General features: G+C 42.7%; 1 protein-coding gene across 1 annotated transcript in view; it reads right to left on the bottom strand.

The window, feature by feature from the left end:
- Window positions 1-23976, bottom strand: part of Cracd (capping protein inhibiting regulator of actin dynamics) — a gene marked incomplete at its 5' end in the record, with an annotated part of 158074 nt that overhangs the window by 47120 nt on the left and 86978 nt on the right. Inside the window, one exon of the mRNA XM_033758869.1 lies at window positions 16816-16987. Within this exon, the coding sequence (XP_033614760.1) occupies window positions 16816-16987 (172 nt within the window). The remainder of the gene's footprint in view (window positions 1-16815; window positions 16988-23976) is intronic.

The following is a 23976-nucleotide window of genomic DNA, read 5'->3' as shown; positions in this document are numbered from 1 at the left end:
AATGTTTTGGTAGCTTTCTATATAGTGGTCTTGTATATTTTTAAATAGATCTTTTCATAGATATTTGGTAGATTCGAATTTTTATAAATAAAATAGGTTACAATTTTTATTTTCTGAGTTTTACTGGTGGAATATAAAATACAACTGTTTTTAATACGCTGGTCTTATGACCTGAAATGTTGTAGGGTTAATTTACTACCAATGATCATATAACTGGTAATTCTTTTGGATTTTATATGTATATAGTCAAGTTATCTGCAACAAAAGACCATTTTATTTCTTCCTTTTCAATACTGTATGCTTTTTTTCTTTCTTTCCTTTTTCCCCCCTGTGGAATTAGCTAGAATCTTCATTCAAAACTGAACAGAAGTGGTGATGGTGGACACTGTCATGCACCCAAACTCAAGGAGAAAGCACACAATATTTCATCGATTATAACACTAGTTATAGAATTTTGTAGATGTCTGAATCAATGCTTCTCTGAAAAGACACATGATCTGCCTTTTATTTACAGTGGATTAAACATTTATTGCATTGTCTTTGGCTTCCAGTGACTTCACTCTGATAAGGATAGGTGTAAACTTCTTTGAATTTATCCAGTTTGGGACACACAGCACTTCTTAAATCTGTGGCTTGATATCTTTATCAGTTTTGCAAAATCTCAGTATTTCTGAAATATTGCTTCTAGCTATTTTTCTTCTAATCCTGTTCTGATTTACCTATGTTAGGACCTTTCCACAAGAGGCATTTTTCTTTTATTCTCTTTTCTATAGCTATCATTCTTTTTTATTCAATAGGACTCAGAGTAGATTTTTGTAAGGACCTACCTTCCAACAAATTCTCTCCTGCTTTGTTCAATTTTATTTATTTATTTATTTGTTTATTTATTGGTACTGGGGATTGAACTCGGGTCCTTGAGCTTGCGAAGCAGGCGCTGGAACCACTAAGCTAAATCCCCAGTCCTGTTCAATTTTATATTAAAACCATCTATTGAGTTTTTGATTTTAGGTTTTGGTGTCTCTAATTTCCACTTATTTATTATTAATGGATTCCAATTCCCCAATGAAATGTTCCATTTTACCAACTAACTTCTTGAAATATACTAATCATGATTATTTTAAAGTCTCTAAAATTTCAGTGTCTTAGTCACACTTGGGTCTATTTCTATTGTCTTGTTTTCCTCAGAGTCAGTTTCTTAGATGCTTAGTGGTGTTTTATTGATTTTCACATTATTATGATTGGAAAATTTAGAGCTTGGGTTCTTTCCCTCAAGAGAGCAGACAGCAAGAGATCAAATCAGATCACCTCAAAACAATCACAAACAGCTGATTCATGGGTGGTCAGCAATCTTATTTGTTTGTTTAGGAGAAGGTATCAGGAATTTAATCCAGGGGTTTTGTATTTGGCCCCCTTTTTTTTTTTAATGTAGTTTAGGCTGGCCTTGAATTCACCATGTAGCTCAGGCTGGCCTTGAACTTACTGCAATCCTTCTTCCTCATTACAGGTGCTCTTTTTGTTTCTTGAGAGAGTTTCGTTAAGCCACTAAATTATCTAGGCTGGGCTTGAGGTGGCAATCCTCCTGCCTCAGCCTCCTATAATAAGTACCACCACACCTGGCTGGCTACCAATCTTTCTAAGGCTCAGACCACTGCAGCTTTGTCCTCACTTCTAAAGTATATGGAGCACCTGGTTATTTCCTAGGGTCCCTCTTCTTTGCAAGCCTTGAGCCCCGATTTTTGTTTTCCCAACTCCACAGACCATCAAAACTCTGTCTTGCTTTTCAGCCTCTTTCCCTGTGCAGCTTTAGCAACAAACACTTCAAATAGAAAACTGTTGCCTAGATTTGGCTTCAGGAATCTGGGTTTCTCATCTCTTGAGGATCTTAATTGTCTCAAGTTCTGGCTTACGTGCAGCCTCAGTCTCCAACTGTTGTATCCCCAGCCCCACAAGGCTGCCTCTATTTTCTGTTGTCAGCCACCCTCAGGCTTTTCAACCTCCTTCCCTCCACCCAAAGTCAACTGATGACCGCAGGAGAAAAAACACCACGGAAGGTTCCATTTCGTTCAGTGGCTTCCCTTCTCTCTGGGGTGTTGCTGCTCCAGCCTGCCACCTCAGCAGCAACATGATGCCTTTGTTTCAATATTCTACACAGATTTCTAGTTCTTCTTGGTGGCAATACTGACATGGCCAGGAGTGGAAGTAATTACGTTACTTTTTGATATTTAGTCATTTCTACCACATGATAATCATGTCCAAATTTTATTGATACAACCATTGCTCTAAAGAGGACTGCTGTCACTGACCAAAAATATGTGTACTTTTTCTTGCTGTATTTAGTTTTTACTTCATTTTCAGGCACTGAGAAGAAACAGCAGAGAAAGAGTGTGGCAACTGGCTTAGCAGTTATATGAACAAACACGCAACTGGAAGTAATTCCGTTTGCATAGTGCAAATTAACATTGAACCTTTGGCAGTCTGTGCAGTATTAAATCTTTAGTAATCATGGTTTTCAGTTCAGCTCCAAACAACCCCAAAACGTAGATCATTTTCTTTTCTCTGAAGGAAAGCTGAGATAGAGTGGGTGCAAACATTGCCCAAAGTTCCAGACTTTGAGGCTGGGTTGCAACTGAAAAGGAAATGGCCCTCTTATAGCCATCTCAGCTTGGAACCATGCTCTAAGGGACAAAGTGGTGGGGGGTGGAATTGTTGTCCTTCACCAGCTGGGAACTGTGATTACAGGACTGGGAGGTGGGGACAATTTACCACAAATTGTACTCAGTGGAGTTCATTTGGACCTCTTTATTCCTGACATTTAAAGTTCTCTTAGGACTAATGGTGAAGCTGGCCACTTCTCAGGGCTTCCTTGTGCGATGTGTGAAGCCTGAGAGGAGAGGCCTCCAAGCCTCCTGGCTGGCTTTGACCTTCCCTTGGGCTCTCCTGCTCCAATGAAGGACAAAGACTCACAGCGTGGGGCCCTCCTGTCTGAGGTAGAGGACCCGGGCAGCCTCTGCATTCGGGAAGAGACATATGAGGCCCCCTGACACCCCAGATGCGGCATCTTCGCCCGTAGGACCATCTTGCAGTCATGGTCACTTCCCTGTCGGTGTAATTTGAAGTTGAAGGCAAAGAGAGGTCAGCAGAAGGTTTCAGCTTCCACACCCCTAAGCTACCAGGGAGCCTGAACACAGCTTTTGGTCTCACCCCACTACTCTTCCCTGACCTCCTTGCTATCTCTCCAACAGCGGTGATGGTAAGCGTACTCTTCTTGCTTTATAATCATTTTCCCTTTATTTTTTTAACTGGCAGCCACATAATATGCCTATTTTAAGAGCAAGCACCTTTAGGGGCCGGGGATTTAGCTCAGCGGTTTGGTGGCCTGCCTTGCAAGCGCAAGGACCTGAGTTCAATCCCCAGTACCAAAAAAAAGAGTAAGCACCTTTCATCACTATCTTTTGTTTCCAGCTCACAGAGGACTCTGCCATTTGGCCACCCCACAGCCCAGCAAACTCAGTGAGAATAAAATGACATTAACAAACCTCGGTCTTTCCTATGTGTGACTGTCATTCCCCAGTTCTGTGCTGTATTTTTCTCTAAGTGAGGTCAGATCCAGGTGAGGGAGAAGACACAGTGCAAAGAACTGTAAGGTAACATCACTATCCGTCCACACTGAGACCCCTTCAATGCCAGTGGGGAGGCAGAGAGCAGGACCCCAAGTCCCCAGCACCCAGGCCACTGCAAGCCCTCATGCTACTCTGAGGCCACATTTCCCTGCCGAGCTGTTCGGGACATGGACGGCTGCTCTTCCCATCTCTAGAGGATGCCTACAGGTTAACCAGCAGAAGCAAAAGCAGGACCAGCGAATCCAGGCTTTCGGTCAGGGTGACAGATGACAGTCCCCTGCCAACAGTCACTGCAGCACAGTTCTGTGCCACGGACTCAGTGAGGTGAAGACAGAGGCGCAACCACACAGAACTGAAACCAGAACCAAGGCTTCCGATGCCTGGTTCACAAAGCTCTTCACTCTAATACAGTGTTTGGGTTTCTCTGCGAACAGCAATGCTATATGAATAGTGGCCGCTGGATGAGGGTCCCGGTTCACCCACAATTACAAATCTTATGCCAAAGGGGTAAACCAGCACACCTGTAATCCCAGTTACTGGGGAGGCTGAGGTAGGAGGGGTCCAAGAGTGAGGCTAGCTGAGCAACTTAGTGAGACCTTATTGCAAATATTTTTAAAAGGGATGAGAGTGCTTGCCTAATGTATACGAGGCCCTAAATTCAAAGCCCAGTACCATAAAAAGGGGTGAATCCAGTTCACTCTCTTTTTTTGAAACAGGGTCTTATTATGTGGTTCAAGCTTGGCTTGAACTCATTGTGTCCCTCAGGCCCACCTGGAACTTGTGACCCTCCTGCCTCAGGCTCCCGAGTGCTAGGATCACCAGCAGGCACTGTTAAGGCCGGCAAGTTGGCTTCTCAACCACCAAATCTCTCAACATCCAATGGAATGCTAGCATTCGTGAATTTTTCAATATTTATATAATATTAAGTGAGAGAATTTGTGTTGTGGTAAAATATAAATAACATACAATTTATCACTTTAACCTTTTCTTGGTAGCCCTGGAGATTGAACCCAGGGCCTTCCGCACAGGAGCCAAATGCTCTTCCACTGAACTGCAGCCTAATTCCCATTTCAGCTGGGTTTTTCCCCATTATCTCCGTTGCTTTTAAGTGGCACGAAGTACTTTCATGTTATTATACAACCATCAGCACGCTCTATCTCAAGAACTTTTCCATCATCCCAAACTGCAATTCCATGTCCATTTAACAGTAGCTCCACTTCCTCTTTCCCCTTAGCCCCTGCTCACCATTCATTATTCTATTTCTGTCTCTATAAACTTGAACATTCTAGGCACCTCCTATAAGCGGGAGCATATGATAGTCATCCTCTGATGTATAGCTTATTTCACTTAGCACAATGGCCCGCAGGTTCATCTACACGGTAGTAAATGTCAGAGTTTTACTCCTTTTAAAGACTGACTAATATTGCATATATATGTATTGTTTAGACATGCATCCATCAACAGTCTACCTTTTGAGTGTACCTTTTTGGTTACTGTCAATAGGGTTGCAAGGAACACAAGTGTACTGATGAAAACTTTTTACAGTGTCTGAATGCAGCATTGTGACTCCTAACTATGTGTAGATATGGCCAATAGAAGGCCCTTAAGTTATTTCACACTGAAGAGTTGTCATCCCCTCTGTATCCTCAGCCCAGACTAAGCAGTCATGATCTGAAAAGATTAGCAAAGACTTTATAGGACAAAATAAGTAAAAGGAGGAGGAGGAGGAGGAGGAGGAAGATGGGATGAAGAGGAGGAAAACTGGATAAAAGGAGAGAAGAAAAGAAAGAAGAGGACTCCTTGATGTTTGCCTACAATCATGGGATCCGCATGCGTGACGCACTGAGCAACCTAAAGGTTCTACCACCAGATCCCACCAAGGAAGGAGGTTCAGGCACCCTGAATACATCCGGAGGTCTGTTCATTGGAAACCAGAGGCTTCGAATGGGCTGCGTCAATTATGAGTGAAGGCATGTTGCTTTAGCACTAAAATCATCTTGTGATGACCAGGCAGATGCTGTTCTACCTATGTCTTAAGCTCCACAACTCTAAACTTAAGCCCTGTGATGTACATCATTGTGGCTTGGAAAGACAGGAGGAAAGAGATGCTGCTGTTTCTCTCATACTCCCAACGCTTTCCCCATCCTGTGCCTGGTGAGTCAGCTGTGAAGCTCTAAGAGGCCACTTTGGAACAAGTAACAGTACTCCTGGAGACCCGCACTGGCTGTGCACAGAACAGATCCAGGGCTGCTCTGCAGGACCACTGCTGTGCTGAGACCTCAGGATGCTCAGCTGAGGCCAGAGGCTCGATGTGACATACGGTTGCATCATTGTGCTAATGACTACTCCACGCAACAATATAAAGTTCATACTGTTAATCTTTGCTTGGGGGGGGTATTTTGTTTTATTGTTTACGTTGAGGCCATTTCACTCTGTGTCCTTGCACCTTTTGAGAGGACACAGATGATACAATGTCCCCAAACCTCCCTTCAGGCAGTGGAGACCCACAGGATGAGTCCTGATAGCATGAGAACACATGTGTGCGTGGGAGCCCCCACAAGTGAGAGCAGCTCTGAGGTCAAGGTTACAGCACATTCTGTCACTCTGGCTTTACCTCCAACCCATGGTACTATGACACACAAACCCTACGTTAACTGCAAAGTGGTTCATCTGCTAGCCACCAATGTTTCCCCAAATCCTTCCAGATGAAGCCACAGGGATTTCCCAGCCCTTAGGGCTCTTTGAGATCAGGCCCACAGGACTCTGGCTCTCCAAAGAGGAGGTGGTGTTGTGCAGGGACTTGGTGCTCTCGGAATCAGTGTGTTGAAACCCGGTTCAATCATGCACCGGACATGCAACCTTTGGTATATCACTCCCCGCCTAGGTGCCCCGGTTTAGTCATCTATAAAACAGGGGTGAGAACAGGACCTGCCCTGTATGGCTTCCATTAGGATTAAAGGGCTGTATAACACATTTAGAATGGTGTCAACACTTACATGCTGCCCTTACAGTTGAGTGTCCTCTACACGAAGCACCTCCTGAGCAAGCCCAGCCTCTCAATGCCTCCCAAACCCTCACAGGCCCAGTCACTGCTCGCTGCTGCCTCTCCATGGACTGCCTGCCTGCAATCAGTCTTCCAGGTCGAGCTCAAACCTCAACAGCTCCACCCAGCCTTTTCTGCAAAGAGTTTTTCTCCCCTCAAAGCCCCTGTGTGTATCTCTTGGGGCTTTATGTTATGGTAACCATAATTACTCTTAAAGAAGAAGGTAAATAAAAGAGCTTTACAGTGGGACACAGATGTAATAATAATAACAATAGTAATAGCTTTGTCTTATCCACGCAGAACCCAGCCACAAGGGACAGGTATCACATCGATTATCTTTCTTCTTCCCACATGCTTTCTACAATAAAACCTGTAGTGTTTTCAGCAGGTAGCTTCCTACTAATACTGTAGGGTGAGCTTGTTGATCAGATGGGTTTTTCTACAGGCGGGTCGCTGAGGGAACACACAGCATGATATAAACATGTGCAGGAGGCAAGATACCAGACCAGGCGTGTTTTCAGGTAGGAAGGCCTGTGTAGAGGACCACTCTGGAAAGCTGAGCAGCCCGTGGGTGGCCCATTCAGCATCTTTAAATGTTTTTCTAGGCCTTCTTTTCAACTCAAGCTGGGAAACTGCTCTGGGTTTTGTACCCCACCTTCTATGTCAAACCCTCTCTCTTGCCTCATTTTTCTGGTATCGAGAGGTGTCTGTTACAGTTCTTAGGTGCAGGAAATAGAAAGTGGTTTTATCTCAACCAGAACAAATGGTGGCGGCTTGGGAAAACTCACCATCAGGTGAGCTCTAGACATCCAGACATCAGAAGCCACAGGAGGAGGCCATTTCTGAGGCCCCCGTAGAGTCCTATCTCTCTCCTCCTGGGCTAACCTACCAAGCCGAGTCCTAGAAGGGAAAGTCTGATTGGCCAGCCTGGGTCACCAGTCCAGGGGCTGAAGTGGGTGGGGAAGTGGAGGATCTGGGCCTCTTAGCTTCCGTCATCACTGTGCTCTATTTCTATTAGAGCTGCACACAGCAAGGTAAAGGTGGGTCCCTGAAAGGAAACTCAGAGGCTGGTGAAAAGGGGACCCACATGCTAGTGGCTAAATGACCAAAATCAGCTGCCACACTGGATTCGGGTCTTGGTTCTCTTTCCTCTTCTAGCCCTTCTGGATGGACAGCTCACTTGTGCAGCTCTTTGGTGTTTTAAGTGTACTTCCCCCGAGTGGCTGCCTGTCTTTCACAGTGGCCTGTGCTGCCATCTGAGAGTCAAGGATGCCACGGCCCAAGCCCACATCCAGGGCTCTAGGCCCTGCACTGCTTGGAGATATGGAGCAGGTGAGGCAGGGGTGCAGGACAGGCCAGTAGCCCGGAGCTCGGGGCACTGAAGGTCACAGTAGAAAAGAAGGTGAGAAGGAAAGCAAAATAAACAAGGCAGCCCTGCAGTCCTGACACTCCATCCTTCACCGGCTATGCCCTCAGTCATAAGAAGGTCAGCAAAGAGCCACATGAGCCATCTCTACTTTAAGTTCCATTGTCTGGACCTAATGTCTGCAGCAGGGTTGGGGTAAAAGGAACAATGAAAAGCAGGGGATAACTTGCAGGGAAAGACATTTTTGGGAAAGTTCTCATCTTTCACAGGAGAAAGGGATGGTCCTCTGTTTTGTTGATTTATCTTGCTCTGTCATTTAGGCTGGTCTCGAATCTATGACAATTCTGTCTCAGCCTCTTGAGCACTGGGATTACAGGCATGCACCACCACACCTGCCTAGGGATGGTCTTCTTTCTGTCTTTAATCTTTATTGTTTATGTGTGACACATGGAGCTATGGCAGCCATCTTGCCACTATGAGGAGATGTCTGAAGATAAGAGCCTTCTCCCTGAGATGTGGGGTGGGGTGGAGGAGGATGTGACTAGATCCCGATGCTGCTACTGGGCTCACCAAGTCTTCCACACTTTCCAGTACCTCAGATGATACATTTCGTTAGAGCTGATGACACTGATGGTCTTATTTTATGTTAGGACTGCAACCATCCTGCCTGATTCTGCCTTCTAGCCACCTCCTCTAAGCACTGGGCACATCCTAAGACCCACTGACATCGTCTAACCTGGGGGCCGGGAAATTCTCACTGGAGAGGAGAAGGTTCTCTGCAGCTGCACGGTGATGCAGGTCACGAGACTCCTCAGCATTCATCTTTCTTGGACAAGCATCCTGTGATTTGAGACCATAGATATTGGGTAATGACTATGGTAATGATTAGGGATTCACTTCAGGAATAACGAAATATAATTACAGTCCTATTTCAGTGTGTTTCCATGACAACAGGGCAACTGTAATTGATCAGCAGTTTTCTTTCTAAACAGATCCCCGAGCCTCATTCAAATGAAATGCGAAAGAGTGATTAATTATCCTCACCGAACCAACTGAGGCTGCCAGAAGGGAACGGAACCGGATTGTGTGTTGTGTGCTATCTTGGCGGCTCATCCTGGATCCCGGTATTCTATGAAAATGTATGGTACTCAGCAGGCTACAGACTTCCAATTCACCCATCAGCTACAGCCGAAATAGGACATAGCACCCACAGTTGAGGAGGAGAAGGAAAGTCTGGAACCTTAAAATGCACCATCTCAGAGCTGGGAGTCTGCACCACAGGGTGGGCAGTAATCTAACCTGCCTCTCCTGCTCCGAGGGGACTCTCGGGCTTCAGTGCTGCCTATTCCGTTCCTCAGCTGCCCACCTGGAGAAAGATCTTTTCATGAACCTCTCTAGTCATCAATGGAATTGTCAGAATTCATCTGACCATCAAAATTCATCTGCTCATCTGAATTCTTCTTGGATTATGCTCTGAAACAGAACACAGCTCGCCAGCATCTTCTTCATCTTAGTCACAACATTATTATGCATTTGTAAAGTGCTTTGCAGCAGATAGTATAGCACTGCATAAAGTTTTGTGCTTATAATAACCCCAGGAGGTGGCACACATCTATTTAATGGTTGAAAGGGCCAGCATGTTAAAGGTCACCCAGCTCACGAGTGAGGGCACCTGCATTCACAAGAGGAGTCCAGCTCCTGGTCGCTGCGCTGCCCACATACTGGACCTCTTGGAGCTGCCACCACTGACACACCAGCCTTCTTTCCCCCTACACCAATTAGCTTAGTTCTATTACCCCTCCAGCTTATCCCCAATTTTCATTCATTTAAGATGCTTTGAACTTTTTCTCTATTCAATTCAGCACCTCCCAGATTCCTATGGATAGGGCAGAAATGATCAAGTAAAATAAATCTTTTCTGACTTCATCCTCTGAGGAGCAGCAGGGCCGTGTGACCTAAGGCACCTACTGTAACCAGGGAGATTGAGATCCATTGCAATTTTATTGGAGACACATTGTCTCACGATGCTAACTATGTGATTTTCCCCTTGCAGAGGGCCAGAAGGATGGTGAGACTACCGTACCCTGGTGGGAGACTGGAAGATAGACGAGGTAAACATGGACTTGTAGGAAGAGTCAGTGCAGTACAAGTACAATGTGTACACATGCATTCATTCCATGAATAATTACTGAATGGCTGGTAAGTGCCAGACACAGTGCTAGGGGCTAAAACACAAGAACATCAGGCCAACTGTTTCCTCTTACGGAAGGTAAAGATGTTTTGAGAACAGTTTGGGGAGTAGGAGCTTGATCTAAGCTGAGGGTACCAACGAAAGCGTGCTCCTCACAGGAAGGCACTTCTGTGCAGGAAACTCATAAAAAAGAACTACATGGGTGAAGGAGGTGGAGATGGGCAATAGAGAAGCCCCAGATAAAAAGATGACCATGTGCAAAACCAGCAGACCAGGGTCCTAGTCATCTCCAAAACTGAGAGTACTTGGATCTCTGCAAGCCTCAATTCCCCCACTTGTAAAGTGAAGGTACTGGATAAACACCACAAATACCCTAAACCTGTGACATTTCCATTCCTACCAGCAAGTACAAGGACTCCCATCTCTACATGTCTTTGTCAGCACTTGTTTTTGTCATCTGCTGCACGGCTGTCTTCCTGAGGGTGTGGGGGAGCATCAACGCTTAGGTTTCCATTTGCATTTCCCTGATGGCTGACAATAATGAGCAAGTGTGGTATATGTGTTAATAGACAATATTCTTTTCTTTTCTTTTTTTTTTTTTGAGAAATGTCCATTCAAATCCTTTGCCCATTAAAAATGTTGTCTTTTAATAATTGAGCTGTAAGAGTTCTTTACCTATTTTAGATACAGGTCTCTTATCAGATATATATTACTTGTAAATGCTGTCTTCTGTCCTGTGGATGTTTTTTTCATTTTCTTAATGGTATTATTTATAGCACAAAATTTAATGTGGATAATGTCTAAGTTATCTTTGGTCATTTGTGCTTTTGGTACCTAAGAAAGGATTGTCTAATACAAGGTCATGGAAATGTACTTCTCTGCTTTCTTTGAAGAGCTTTATCATTTTTAGTTCTTACGTTCACAGCTATAATCCACTTTGAGTTAATTTTTGTGTTTTGTGAAAGGGGTCCAATATCATTCCTTTTTTCCCAGTTTTATTCTTTTGCAATCCAATGGTCTCAGTACCATTTCCTGAACAGACAATTTTTATCCATTGAATTGTCTTGGCACTCTTGTAGATCAATCAACTTTTATTTCTACGTTGGAAACTGGATAAAGAAGATGTGGTTTTTCTATAAAATGGAATATTACTCAGCCATAAAAAATGAGAAAATAGATTCATTCATAGGAAAATGGATACATAATGAAGATATACTCCTAAGTGAAATAAATAAGTCACACATGTGTAAATACTGAATAGTTTCCCTGGTGTGAATAATCTGCAATAATACATAAGATCCTAATAAGATTACTGACATTTAGAAATGGGAAGAAAGGAGCTAAAGGTGTAAGGAAGGTGGGATGGGTAGGGGAAGGGTAAAAAGGGAAAAGAAAAAAATGTGAGATAATGAAAAGATGAAAATAAAGTGTTTGTAGATGGGGAGGGGAGGAGGGGGTGAAGGGAGGGCAGGGGTAAGGGGAAAAAATGAGAATCAAGACTTGTCACGTAGAGGTACAAGATCCCAACAATGAATGTAACTGTACTGTATCCCTAAAATGTACCAATAAACTCAATTAAAGCTGAAAAAAAACTTTTATTTCTAGACTCTTGATTCAATCCCATCCATCTCTATATAATCTATACTAATAGCAATACATATTGTTTAGATTATAATAGCTCTGTACTGCTTCTAAATTGGGAAGCCACAGTCCTCTATGTTTTTCTTTCTAAGATGTGTGTGTGTGTGTGTGTGTGTGTGTGTGTGTGTGTGTGTGTGTGTTAGTGGGCCTGTTCTGGGTCCCTTGCATTTCTGTAAATTTTAGGATTCACTTGCTAATCTGGGGGGGGGTGGCAACTAGGATTTTGGTAGGGAGTTCATGGAATACCTGCAGATCACTTTGGGGAGTAATGACTTCTTAATAATGCTATGTTTTCCAATCCATGAACATGGGATGTTTTTTCATCTTTTAGATCTTCTTTAGATTATTTCTGTGATATATTTTCATTTTTACTGTACAAGTCTTACACTGCTTTTGTTAAATTTATTTCTAAGTATTTTATTCTTTTGATGTTATTGGAAATGAAATAGTTTTCCTACATTCATTTTCAGATCATCCACTGCTAATATGCAGAAGTACAGATGAGATACTAACACTCCAATCTGTACCCTGCAACCTTGCTTAACACTATTTATTAGTCACATAGTCTTTATGCTTGTGGATTCCATATGTATATCTTCATGGCATCTGCAAAGAGATAGTTTTGCTTCTTTTTTTCCAAGGTTGAAGTTTTTTGTTTTCCTTTGTGATTGCCTCAGTACTATTTTACTAGTATAGTATACACTATAACAGCACAGTATAATGTTAAACAAAAGGAATGAAAAAACACATCCTCATCTTGTTCCTGATTTTAAGGGGAACATATCCATTCTTTCACCATTTTGTCATTAGCTGAGTTTTTCTAGACATCCTTTATCAAGTTGAATTAGTTCCTATCTATTCCTAATTTTTTGTTCTTCTTTTTTAATCATAAAATGTGTTGGACTTTGTCAAATGCTTTTTATGCACCTCTTGAGATGATTGTATGGTTTTAGCTTTTTACTCTATTAACATGGTGACTGATTTTTGTGTGTTAAACTAACTTTATGTTAGTAGAAGAAATTCCACTTGACTGTGGTATGTGATCCTTTTTATATGTAAAGATTAGATTCAGTTTGCTAGTATTGTGTTGAAGACTTTTGTGTCTCTATCTATATGGACATGAATCTGTAGTTTTCTCTTCTGACATCTTTGCCTGGCTTTGGTGTGAGGGCAACACTGGCCTCACAGAGTGAGCTGGAATGTTCTCTCCTATTTGATTTGCCACATCCAATTTTGTATGCAAGTTTCTGTGCCATTATCCAATAGATTCATGGTCTTGCTCCTCAGTGACTCTAAGTCCTGCATCTCAAGGCCTTCGCATCCTAAATCCTTCCCAAATTGTTCCAGTCCTAGAGTAAGCTCATGCTCCCTGGAGCCCCTTCAACGTTCACTGCACTTAGACTGAGTCGGCACAATATAAAGTGCTGTAGTAGACACTGGGTGTTCAGGAGAAACTGGAGGCAGAACAACTGAGGAGCTAGGAAAAAAGCAAAGTTTCATTCAGACAGCAGGAGGAGAGCAGAAGTCTGAGTCTAGAGACCCAGAACCAGCAGATAACCGAGGGCCATGTGACTAGCTCCTTATTAAGGCTGCTTCCTTGGGCAGTCCGGGACAGTTAAGAATATACTGTTTACAGTTTGGGTTATTGTTCAGGTACTGAACAGCTGCCTGACCTAGTCACTCTGGCTTGAGTTTTCTATCTTAAGAGAGTCAAGGTAAATATTACACAAATTCACCTATGTCAGTGGTGGTGAACTTGTGTCATATGTGCTGCAGCAAGCTGTTTGTATCACTGAAAGCTCTTTAAAAGGTTTGCCCTCACTGTGAAACGCATATTGAGTTCCATTTATAGTAGCTTTGTTTTTTTCAAGGGAAGGTCTCGCTATGTAGTTCAGGTTGGCCTTAAAATCACTATATAGCCCAAGCTGGCCTCAAATGTAGGGCAATTCTCCTGCCTCAGCCTCCCAAGTGCTGGGATTACAGGCGTGTGTCACCATGTCTGGCTTTGTACTAGCTTTACTATGTATCCAACGGCAAATTCTCTGTGGAAAAAAAGGGTCTGTGTTCAAAGGAATCTAGGAAATGATCCATCCTACATCCCTTTTCTGAATATTCATAGGGCACTTGAAATAGCGAATGCTCTGTAATACAACATACAAAGAATCTTGTTTAATTTTTTTTTTTACCAGAATTTCCCAAACCTTTTTACCAAGATGACCCTTTCTTTCTTTTTACTCATAACATCTATTTAACATACTTTTGGAAACATTTCAGTTGTATTTAATTAACAAAGCAAATCACATTAAATTGTTAAACACTGGTCACGTTTTATTGCTTCACTTTTCCCAAGGCACGTGTAATTTCAGAGCAGCAGTCTAGAAAGAGCAGATGCTTTAAAAGCCCAAGGAAATGGAAAACTTCAGGCAGAATCAGCAGATAGTAAGAGGCTATTTTGGGCCAGAGAGGTGCTGCTACAATTACAGACTCTTGGAGATCAACAGCATATTCAAGTTCAGCGAACAAATCCTCACCAAGTGCAGAAAGCCCACCTTCATGGGCTCCCAGCCCTGCAGACACAGGCCCAGCTGCCCCATTTCCAGTAGTTTTTGCTAGGAATTCAACACACACACACACACACACACACACACACACACACACACAAGGAGTTCTGCCTTCTTGCACCTCTGCCCAAGATCATGTTACCAAAATGTTAAGTTTTGTGCTTTGGTGAAAGCTTTCCATTTTGGAGAAAGCAAAATAAAATATATGGAAAACTTTTAAAAATCATTACACAATGTAAAGTAACAAATATGTCTGTTAAAGGAACAGTGAACTGAAAATAAGAATTTGTTGGAAACAATGGTTTTCATTTTTTCTACCTTAAATAAGGAAGATAATCAGAAGTTCAGCTATGCTATAAATATTACATGTAATATTTACTTTGTGGATAAAATTAGTTTGCAATTTTCAATTTGTAGAAGAAAGGAGGAATGCATATGACATATTTCTGAATGACATTTTCTATATTTATGTTTCACTTTTAAAATATTTAGAGTTGTTTAAAATGCACGGACAAAGCTTATCCTTCTTATTTAGGAGACAAACATTTTATATAAACAAATGTTCAATTAAAATATAGCTCATGACTCATAAATTTCACTGAGAACAGGTGACATTATTTACAGAAATGTAGCTGCTTCAGCCAGTGTGGAATTTTCCAAGGTTTTGCAAAACTCAAAAACCTTAAGGAAAATTTCAGGAGGTAAATGAAAGATAGAACTTAAATGGTAAGAGAACGTCCAAATCCCCAGCTCCTGTAAGAGTCCAACATACAAGATGCCAGGGACTTTTCAAAACCATAAGCTACCATAAAAGGACATGTTGTCTTCATAGGACTGTCTGTCCAAAGGTGAGCTTCCAGATTTGACCTCATTTTCATTGAACTGCTTCCTTTTTGTTTTTTGAGACAGAATCCCACTATGTAGTTGAGACAGACATGGAACTCACAATGCAGCCCAGGCTGGTCTCCAACTCACTGCAATCCTCCTGCTTCAGCCTCCCGAGTGCTGGGATTACAGGCGTGCGCCACCATGCCTGGCTCAACTACTTCTTGATTGCACTTCACTTTCCTATTTTATAACTGAAGAAACTGAAGTAAAATTAAACTTGAACCATATTGAAAAGTGCTCAACTACGTATCAGTTCTGATGTCCCAATAGCTGGATTACCTAGTGTTAGCTGGATTCTCCTTTCACTTAAATCCTTTTATCTGAAAGGTTTTTTTTTTTAACCCTAAAGAGAAAAATTAAATTTGATAGTTTTCTTAGCAAAATAGCAAAGACAATGGAAGACAAATACAGGCTTATCAAGGCAAAGAGTCAGGACGGGTGAGAACTAACAGATATTGCTGTTCAACAGTAGGGCTCACTGTGCACTGCTGGTCTGAGGGCTTTTGGGGCACAACATAGCATGTGCTAGAATTTACCTACTGACATGTACTTCTCAACTGTTTCTGTCTTTGTCCTTGGCACATCTTAAGAATATCACAGCTTATATCATGTACTCCTTTAGCATGGATTAACTTAGGCAGTGCCAGACATTCATAGGAAACCTTTTGGGAACTGCTAATAGCAGGCTGAATAAAACCTTGTCCCTGACCTCACAGGACTGACAGCTGAGTAAGAGACAGAAAAGCAAATCAATAATTTCCACAGGAAGCGCCAAGTTCTTTGCTGGAGCCCCACGTACGCGATACCAGACGGCACAAGCATGGGAAGATGAATGGGACTGGGTAATTAGGAAAGGCCCTCTCAGAACTGAGTCCCATGCTGTCAGTAGCAGAGTTTAGCCATCTCTGACTTGGACTGATTCCCAGCTTTTAGGTGACAAAGGCCCCACCCCGATTTTCTGAGTTCTTGACTCTATCACAGTCACATTTAGGGAGGGGATGGAGATGGGGTTAGGGGAAGGGAGCAAAGGAAGAAAGGAAAGAAGGAAGGCAGGCAAAAGAAGAGATGCAGGAAGAAAAGGATGGAGGTAGGGGACAAAAAAGGAGTTAAAAGCTCCAGCAAGAACATGTTCCAAAAGGTGCTAGAGATCCCAGTGGTGTGGAAGGCGCTCACCTGTGCATGAGTGATCTGTGTGCTCAACTTGTGTGAGCTCTAGTCTATGGCCACCTTCTCTTTGCCAACTCACAGGACACAGGAACAGGCTGTTAACCCAATGAGCCCCACTACACCCTATGTACTCCCAGCACATGAGGTCAGACTGTCTGCCTGCTAAGTCCCCAAGGTGAACCCTCCACAGAGAATGGACCAAGTGGCAGCAGCACTTTTCGGACACATTTGTGATGTGGTTCCTGCCTGCTGAAAGCAAAAAATGGCACCTGCCTCCTTGGAGATTCTACTCCCCACCCGGGATGCTGCCAGTGACAGAAGAAGGTAGACGTTATTACCTTAGATTGTCCTCCAGGGTCTCCTCATCTGAAGAGAAAGTCCCATTGCTGACCCTCTGTGGAGAGTAGCTCTTCTTCCCCACTGCCTCCTCCCGTGATGGTGAAGGATCTTTCTTTTTCCTTTTGCCAAACAACTTCTTAAAGGACTGGAATTTGCCTCCCTTCTTCTTGTCTGAAAATTACAAGATAAACACACACTGTAGACTGATAGGGCTGTACCTTACCTCTGAGCCCAGGGACAAATTACAACCGAGTGGCCTCTGGCCAGGGAGCCAGGCCAAAGGGCAGGCATCAGCCAAGCCCAGCTGGAGGAGTGTCAGGGCCAGCACTGGTGCAGCTGTGCGCGGTAAGGCACAGCATGAGCCACAGGTGTGGTGAGTCCTCTGCCTCCCACGCCCCCAAGAAACACCTGCGAAGAGCAAGAAGCAGCTGCAAGCTTTGCAGTGGCAGGCACAGCACCCCTTCACACAAACACACCACGTGGAAGCAGTGGCTGCTTTTCTTCACAAAGCAGATGGCCATGCCCTTCTCCATTCAAGAAGCGGAGAAAAACATATGAGTTATACAGGTAGTTTAAAACACACACACACACACACACACACACACACACACACAACAAACATGCTATTAGCTCATTAGCTCTTATCCCATACAAGAGATATTTTTAGCTCCAGGCATAAGCTTTGTACCCAATGCCCTCCACCTCCATGTATTTCTGGTTTATTTCCCTTATCTCTTTTTAAAAATCTCCTTTGAAAACTCCCAAGGAGATGCTACGAACATCTCCCCATACACTGGTGAATATAGCCGTATTTCAAGTGATCCTTTCAGTTCTGCTCCTTTCATACAAATTCCTTCACTCTAGTAGACTCCTACCTTGAAAAAGAAAGTATAAATCATCCTCAACCAGATAAAATTTTTTTTCTTATTTTTCCTTTTAAAAGAAGCTTAAACAATCACTCATCCGGTGGTATGACAATAATTTTGAACTGTTTAACCCTTACTGGGTACTACACTGCTCTGAGAACTTTATAGATATCATCTCAGTTCATCTTCACAGCAACTATACGAAGTAGATATCGTTAATGCCCATTTTACAGACAAAGGATCTTAGACACAGAGAGAGAAAATGACTTGCTCGCGTTCAGTAGTTCTTAGACGGATGTGCACACTGTGAACAGAACAATTCCCGCATGAGGCACACAGGCGAGACCCCTGGCACAGAAGACACAGAAGCATCATCACTCACACAGAGAGCAGTCCAAGATCTTTAGCGCAGGTGCAAAAAAGGCACCTGCAGATCTCAGTGGCCCAGGAAACGATATTGTAATGACATCGCATTAAAGGGTGCCCCATTCACACAATGTAGGTATTCAGTCTTCAAAAAAAAAAAAGGGCTAAATTACCTTTTACAGTGTGGTATTTGATAGACAAGAATGTGCACAATACAATTAAGATCACATTTTAAAATGATAAAAACAGTAATAAGTAGGTCTGATTTCCTTCTATTGTGTGATTTCAATGGTTATTTACACAAGAGTGAGTATGCCAGAGATTTTTACCCCTACTTTCTTGTTCCTATGAGCAAATTCCCCCCAAATTAAAAATTTTTGTATAGAAAGCTGGGTGTGGTGGCGCATGCCTGTAATCCTAACACTCGGAAGGCTGAAGCAGGAGGATCACTGTGAGTTAGAGACCAGCCTGAGACTCTGACTCAAACAAACAAATAATAATAATAAAAATGAAAAATTTTTGTATAGGAATTGATGAAGTAAATACTTTTCTGAGGATGTCCACAGCTGGAGATATGTAAATGACATCCAGTTCCTAGGTTTGGTATTATCACAGTAAATGATCAAATGACAATTTACACTGTAGTCCACTTATTTCCAACATAAAATTCTTCTTTTTCCTTTCATATCAATTGTCTTTTTCCCATTGCAGAAATATCTAAACTCAGATTTCTCAATCAGCAATATTCCAAAAGATACAGCAATATCCCCAAAGTATCAGTTAAGTATCATTATGCTGGCCTGGGTCTACAGTTCAGCTTTTAAGCTGTGCAGAGAACTGCAGATTACACTAGAATTTATCAATTTAAAAAATTACTGCCATGAAGTTAAAGTAGATTCAGTGATATGCCTCTGAGCTAGAACCAAGGAGTGAATTATAATTAAAAACAAGTCACAGTTTCTTGAACAGATTACTCCCATAGAAGACCAACAGACAGTCTGTCTGGACTGTGCGTCAGCTCAGAAGGTTGACGAGGCCCTTGGTACTGCTTTAAAAGGCTGCATCACCATATAAAGTATTTGCTGTGTCAGCACTCTGCTGAGGGAGACAGTGAACTGAGCCCAGAAGGAGCTGGATTTGGACACAAGGATGAGACAAAGCCCAGTATCACAAAAAAAGAAGTAAGGATGAGACAAAGACAGGACACCAGGATTCAGAAGCCCTTCCGCAAGTACAGAATGGCCTCCTCCCAGTGATTTGTCCACAGCTGGAAACAGGTGCTTGACCTCACCTTATATGGGCAATAACATAAGCACACAGGCATCATCCTGGAAGAGTGTCAAAAGTCCAAGTGTCAAAGAGTGCGTGTCTCCGGCATCCCTGAGAACAATTTCAGTAATGCCTTAGGGATTATCATGGAGGGAAAAGAAAAACAGTACCTAACCAAACTCTCCTTTCAACCACCAGCCCTGCTGACCAGGAGAAAAAAGATCTCAAGTCCTCAAGACATCAGTTTCTCTTTGGAGGATGACAACACAGAAGCTTTCTTTAGAATTCTGCTCCAAAGTCTTGGTGTTTGGTGACAACTCCGTTATGAAAAACAGTTTCCCACCCTTGCTTCCAAAATCAATAATACACATCCTATCAGAACTATCTTTAAATATTAATGTTCTAAAAGTTTACTTCATAATTATTTCATTACAAGCTATAGCAACTGATTATTTTTCTACAATTCACTTTATGAACAGATTCAGTAATTATATTTAGTCCCACCTTACATTTCGATAGCAAAACTTAAGTGATACTAAGAGGGAATAGATTTTATAAATTAGAGGAATTATACTTTTGTTTTCCCCAATCAATACTCTCAACTATAAGATTTCTCATATCAAAAAAAGTAAGTCATGAAATGTTTGTAATTCTGTGCTATAATAAACTTTATGAAAATATGAGCATGTGTCTATAATAGCCACTAAATACATTTTTATGATCAACTTAGATTTGGGGACAAAATTAGTCCATCTGCACAGAATCAGTTGGATTAAGTGGTCACCAGTATCACCCATGTTCTTGACAAGTAACAACTAACTGCTAGTGGGAATTGTTTTTGGAGCAAACAGGTGGAGCCTAAAAGAGGGAAGTGCGGTAAAACAGAGCAGACTTCTGCAATATTCACTCGAAATATCCCAAAATGCAACCATTGTGTAGTAGTTTAGCATAGCACAGCGGACCCTTGACTCATGAACTCAGTTCGTTCTGAAAGGCTTTTGCAACTCAGGTTGGTCAATTTCCTTCAAAGTCTCTCCCCTGTATAATTTGAGGCCACACTTGCTTTCAGGCAGATCTCAGCGTCCTTAAGTGAGACACTGGCCCAGGATTTCTCAATTGACCCCACAAAGGGGAGGATACGTAATGTTCCTTCCAGAACTCTGTAATGATAAGATCCGTATCTGAGACCATAGGGAAGCACAAGTGACTGGCATTCAGGTAACCACTCAGGACTTTGGCTTTAAGTTAAAACTAAAATTCCAGTCATAACCCAAGTTGTTAATATGTCAGGCTGGCTGTAACTTGAGGGTCCACTGTATTTTCCCACACAGACTTTTTATGATGGCATTTTGGAATTTTACAACACAAATTTAGTTTTGTTGGGCACTTAAGGCAGTAGGGAGGAGGGGAAGGAGAACTGTTATTACTACCAATTTGTTTTTCTTTCATAGGGAGCTGCAACACCAGTTATGGGTTAAGAGTGTGGCTGCCAGAGACAAGAATATTTGGTTCACATCTGATCCCTTCTCTACTAGAACATCTGCTTGCCATCCTCTCTAGAAATTTACCATTTTGAGCTGTAGCGTTAAATTTATAGGTGAAAAAGCAATGGAAGGCACATTTCTTTAATATTTCAGCATTTTTCTGTTGTCATTTTCCACATGAAAGAACTTATATATGAATATATACTGCTGCAGGGAATGACAGTAATTTTTAATTTTTTAAATACTGAACCAAATTAATTTATTTTCATTAACCAATAATTACTTTAGGGAATTTTTTTCCTTTTAAAAATTGCTCATTATCCATTATTTTATGGATATAATTATATACCATCTGATCGCTGCATCATAATTACTAGTTTATAGGTGGATGTGGTGGCACACGCCTGTAATCCCAGTACTCGGGAGGCTGAGGCAGGAGGATCGCTGTGAGTTCGAGACCAGCCTGGGCTACATAGTGAGTTCCAGGTCAGTCTCAACTACATAATGAGACCCTGTCTCAAACAAACCCCCCAAATAATAATAATAATTAGTAGTTTACATAGAAGATCCTAAAAATTAAAAAATCACTCAGCAAGTCAAACAAATCTGAATCATTTTCCATTTGTCTTAAGAATACAATTCTTACATTTTCACTTCTAAACCTAAAGTAATAAAAAGTGTCCAATTTCTTTCCATTGGAGTTCCATGGTAGGCTTCCAAATGAGAAACAAATTTTCCATCATAGTTCATTTTAAGTGTCTTGAATATTCAGGACTTCTCAGAAGTTGATACCAGTGGGAAGGGTAGGGGACAGGTAAAAAGGGAAATGAAAAATATATGAGAAAAATGAAAAAATGGAAATGAAGTCTTTGTAAACGGGGAGGGTAGGAGGGGGTGAAGTGAGGGCAGGGACAAGGCGAAAAAATGAGAACCAAGACTTGTCATGTAAAGGTACAAGATCCCAATGATAAATGTAACAGTACTGTATACCTAAAATGTACCAATAAACTCAATAAGAGAGAGAGAGAGAGAAAAAAAAAGAAGTTGATAACCAGGTTCTTAAGGCCAGTATATGTGAGAATCCAGGTAAAATAAATTTATTAAACATATTTCCTGACTATGGGAGCTTTCAGAGTCCTTGATATGTGGCTATTATTTTTCTTTACAAGTACAGAGAATATGCATTGTTTTCTATACTTGTTTGGAAATTGGCCTTGGAAGGCTTGTTTGACTGTGGAAATGACTTTTTTGACAACCATCATGAAGACAGTTTCTTTGAATACATTCTGGGGAACAGTTTTCAAGATTTCTTTCAAATATCTTTTAGTTTCCTATACATTTTACACACACACACTGCGCACGCCCCTTCTCTAAACCCTGGCACACAGTACTCAGTAAACATGAGTGAGTTGACTGAAACATCTTGTGTTTCGTTGGTTAAATAAACTTAATGTGGGAGGTAAACTACTGATCTCAAACATTTATGTAAACAGCATACAACAGGGCATGGTACACAGCAATCATCTGAATCCTATAATTTTACTGATTTGAGGAGATTTTTGTAATGTTTTCCTTAGCTCTGGAATATCTGGATTCTTTTCAGAAGATACTTTCAAGTTAAAAAAGTTTCCTAGATATATCTGTGAAGCACATTTCTGCCGGACCCCACAATCCTGGGATATTCGGCTATGACTAAGGGGTTAGCAATGGGACAGGTGTGCTGTGCACCCCAGGGCCGTGTGAGAACGATACCGAGGACCAAGATTCTACTTCCCGTGGGGGACGATAGTAGCTTATCGTGCTCCATGAGGAAGGACGGGAGAAGCATAAAAGGAGGGAGATACCAGTGAGTGATAGAGAAAATGAAGAGACAGGATCAAAATTGTTTTAAAAGGGGAAAGGGGACCTGGAACAAATGGTGAGTGGCCCAGACAAGGTTCAGACTGCCTTTCACAAGTCAGGGGTTAGAGGTGGGATGCGTGCAGACCGGCCCACATCTGATGTTATAGTGCAGATCAAGAAGATGCTCCAAAGGCTCATTCATGGAATGCTTGGTTCCAAGATAATGGCTACTGGGAGGTGGAGGAAATTTCAGGATATAGGACCCAGGTGAAGGAAGGAGGTCACTGGGCGTGTGCCTTTTAAGAGTATATTTTGTCACTGGCCTCCTTTCCTCTTCTCCCTCTCTCTCTCTCTTTCCCTCCCTCCCTCCCTCTCCCTTTCTTCCCCTCTCTACCTCTCCCATAGTCATAGGTTCACCACACATACCACAGGTTTTCCACTACTGGGCTACGATATATGTTGTAGACCACTACAGCAGGCTTACATTTTGGCTTTGCTTTGTTTCCTGAGTCAGAACTGATATTTTCTCCTTAATGTGATGAAATTTTACTTATTCTTTAAATTCTCTGACCTTAAGGCCCCAACCCCATCAAAATTCACTGTGTGAGGCTTTTCCCCTGCCTCCTGGCCGCTATGCATTTCTGCTTAGAAGCCTGCTGACCACAAACTGAATCCCCATAAATCGTAATGACAAGAGCTTAAACTGGATGCTTTGAAAATTGTTTTGAGCTGCCTGCCTGCCTGAGATCATCCGGCGGGTGCACGACCTCCCGGACTGGGCGACATCAGACCCAGTAAGGACCCAAAGACCCTGGAGGGGGTCTCTTCAGCTGCCTGCCTGCCTGAGATCATCCGGTGGGTGCACGACCTCCCAGACTGCGCGACAACAGACCCAGCAAGGACCCAAAGACCCCGGAGGGGGTCTCTTCAGCTGCCTGCCCGCCTGAGATCATCCAGCGGGTGCGCGACCTCCCGGACTGCATGACATCAGACCCAGTAAGGACCCAAAGACCCCGGAGGGGGTCTCTTCAGCTGCCTGCCCGCCTGAGATCATCCGGCAGGTGCGCGACCTCCCGGACTGCGTGACATCAGACCCAGTAAGGACCCAAAGACCCCGGAGGGGGTCTCTTCAGCTGCCTGCGTGCCTGAGATCATCCGGCAGGTGCGTGACCTCCTGGACTGTGCGACACCAGACCCAGTAAGGAAGGTAGCCGCGCGGGCACCCTTGAAACACCCCCATGACCCCCCCCGTTCTCACCGTCCCAATTGGCCCAGTCCTTAGATCAACTCTGCAGAGGCATAGGTTCTCATGAAGGGTAGTTTTCTGAGCTCC

This window comes from Fukomys damarensis, unplaced genomic scaffold (assembly GCF_012274545.1).
Source record: "Fukomys damarensis isolate Sample0158 unplaced genomic scaffold, DMR_v1.0_HiC HiC_scaffold_35, whole genome shotgun sequence".
NCBI lineage: Eukaryota > Metazoa > Chordata > Mammalia > Rodentia > Bathyergidae > Fukomys > Fukomys damarensis.
Note: the sequence above shows the minus strand (reverse complement) of the source record. Positions and strands in the feature narration are given on the sequence as shown.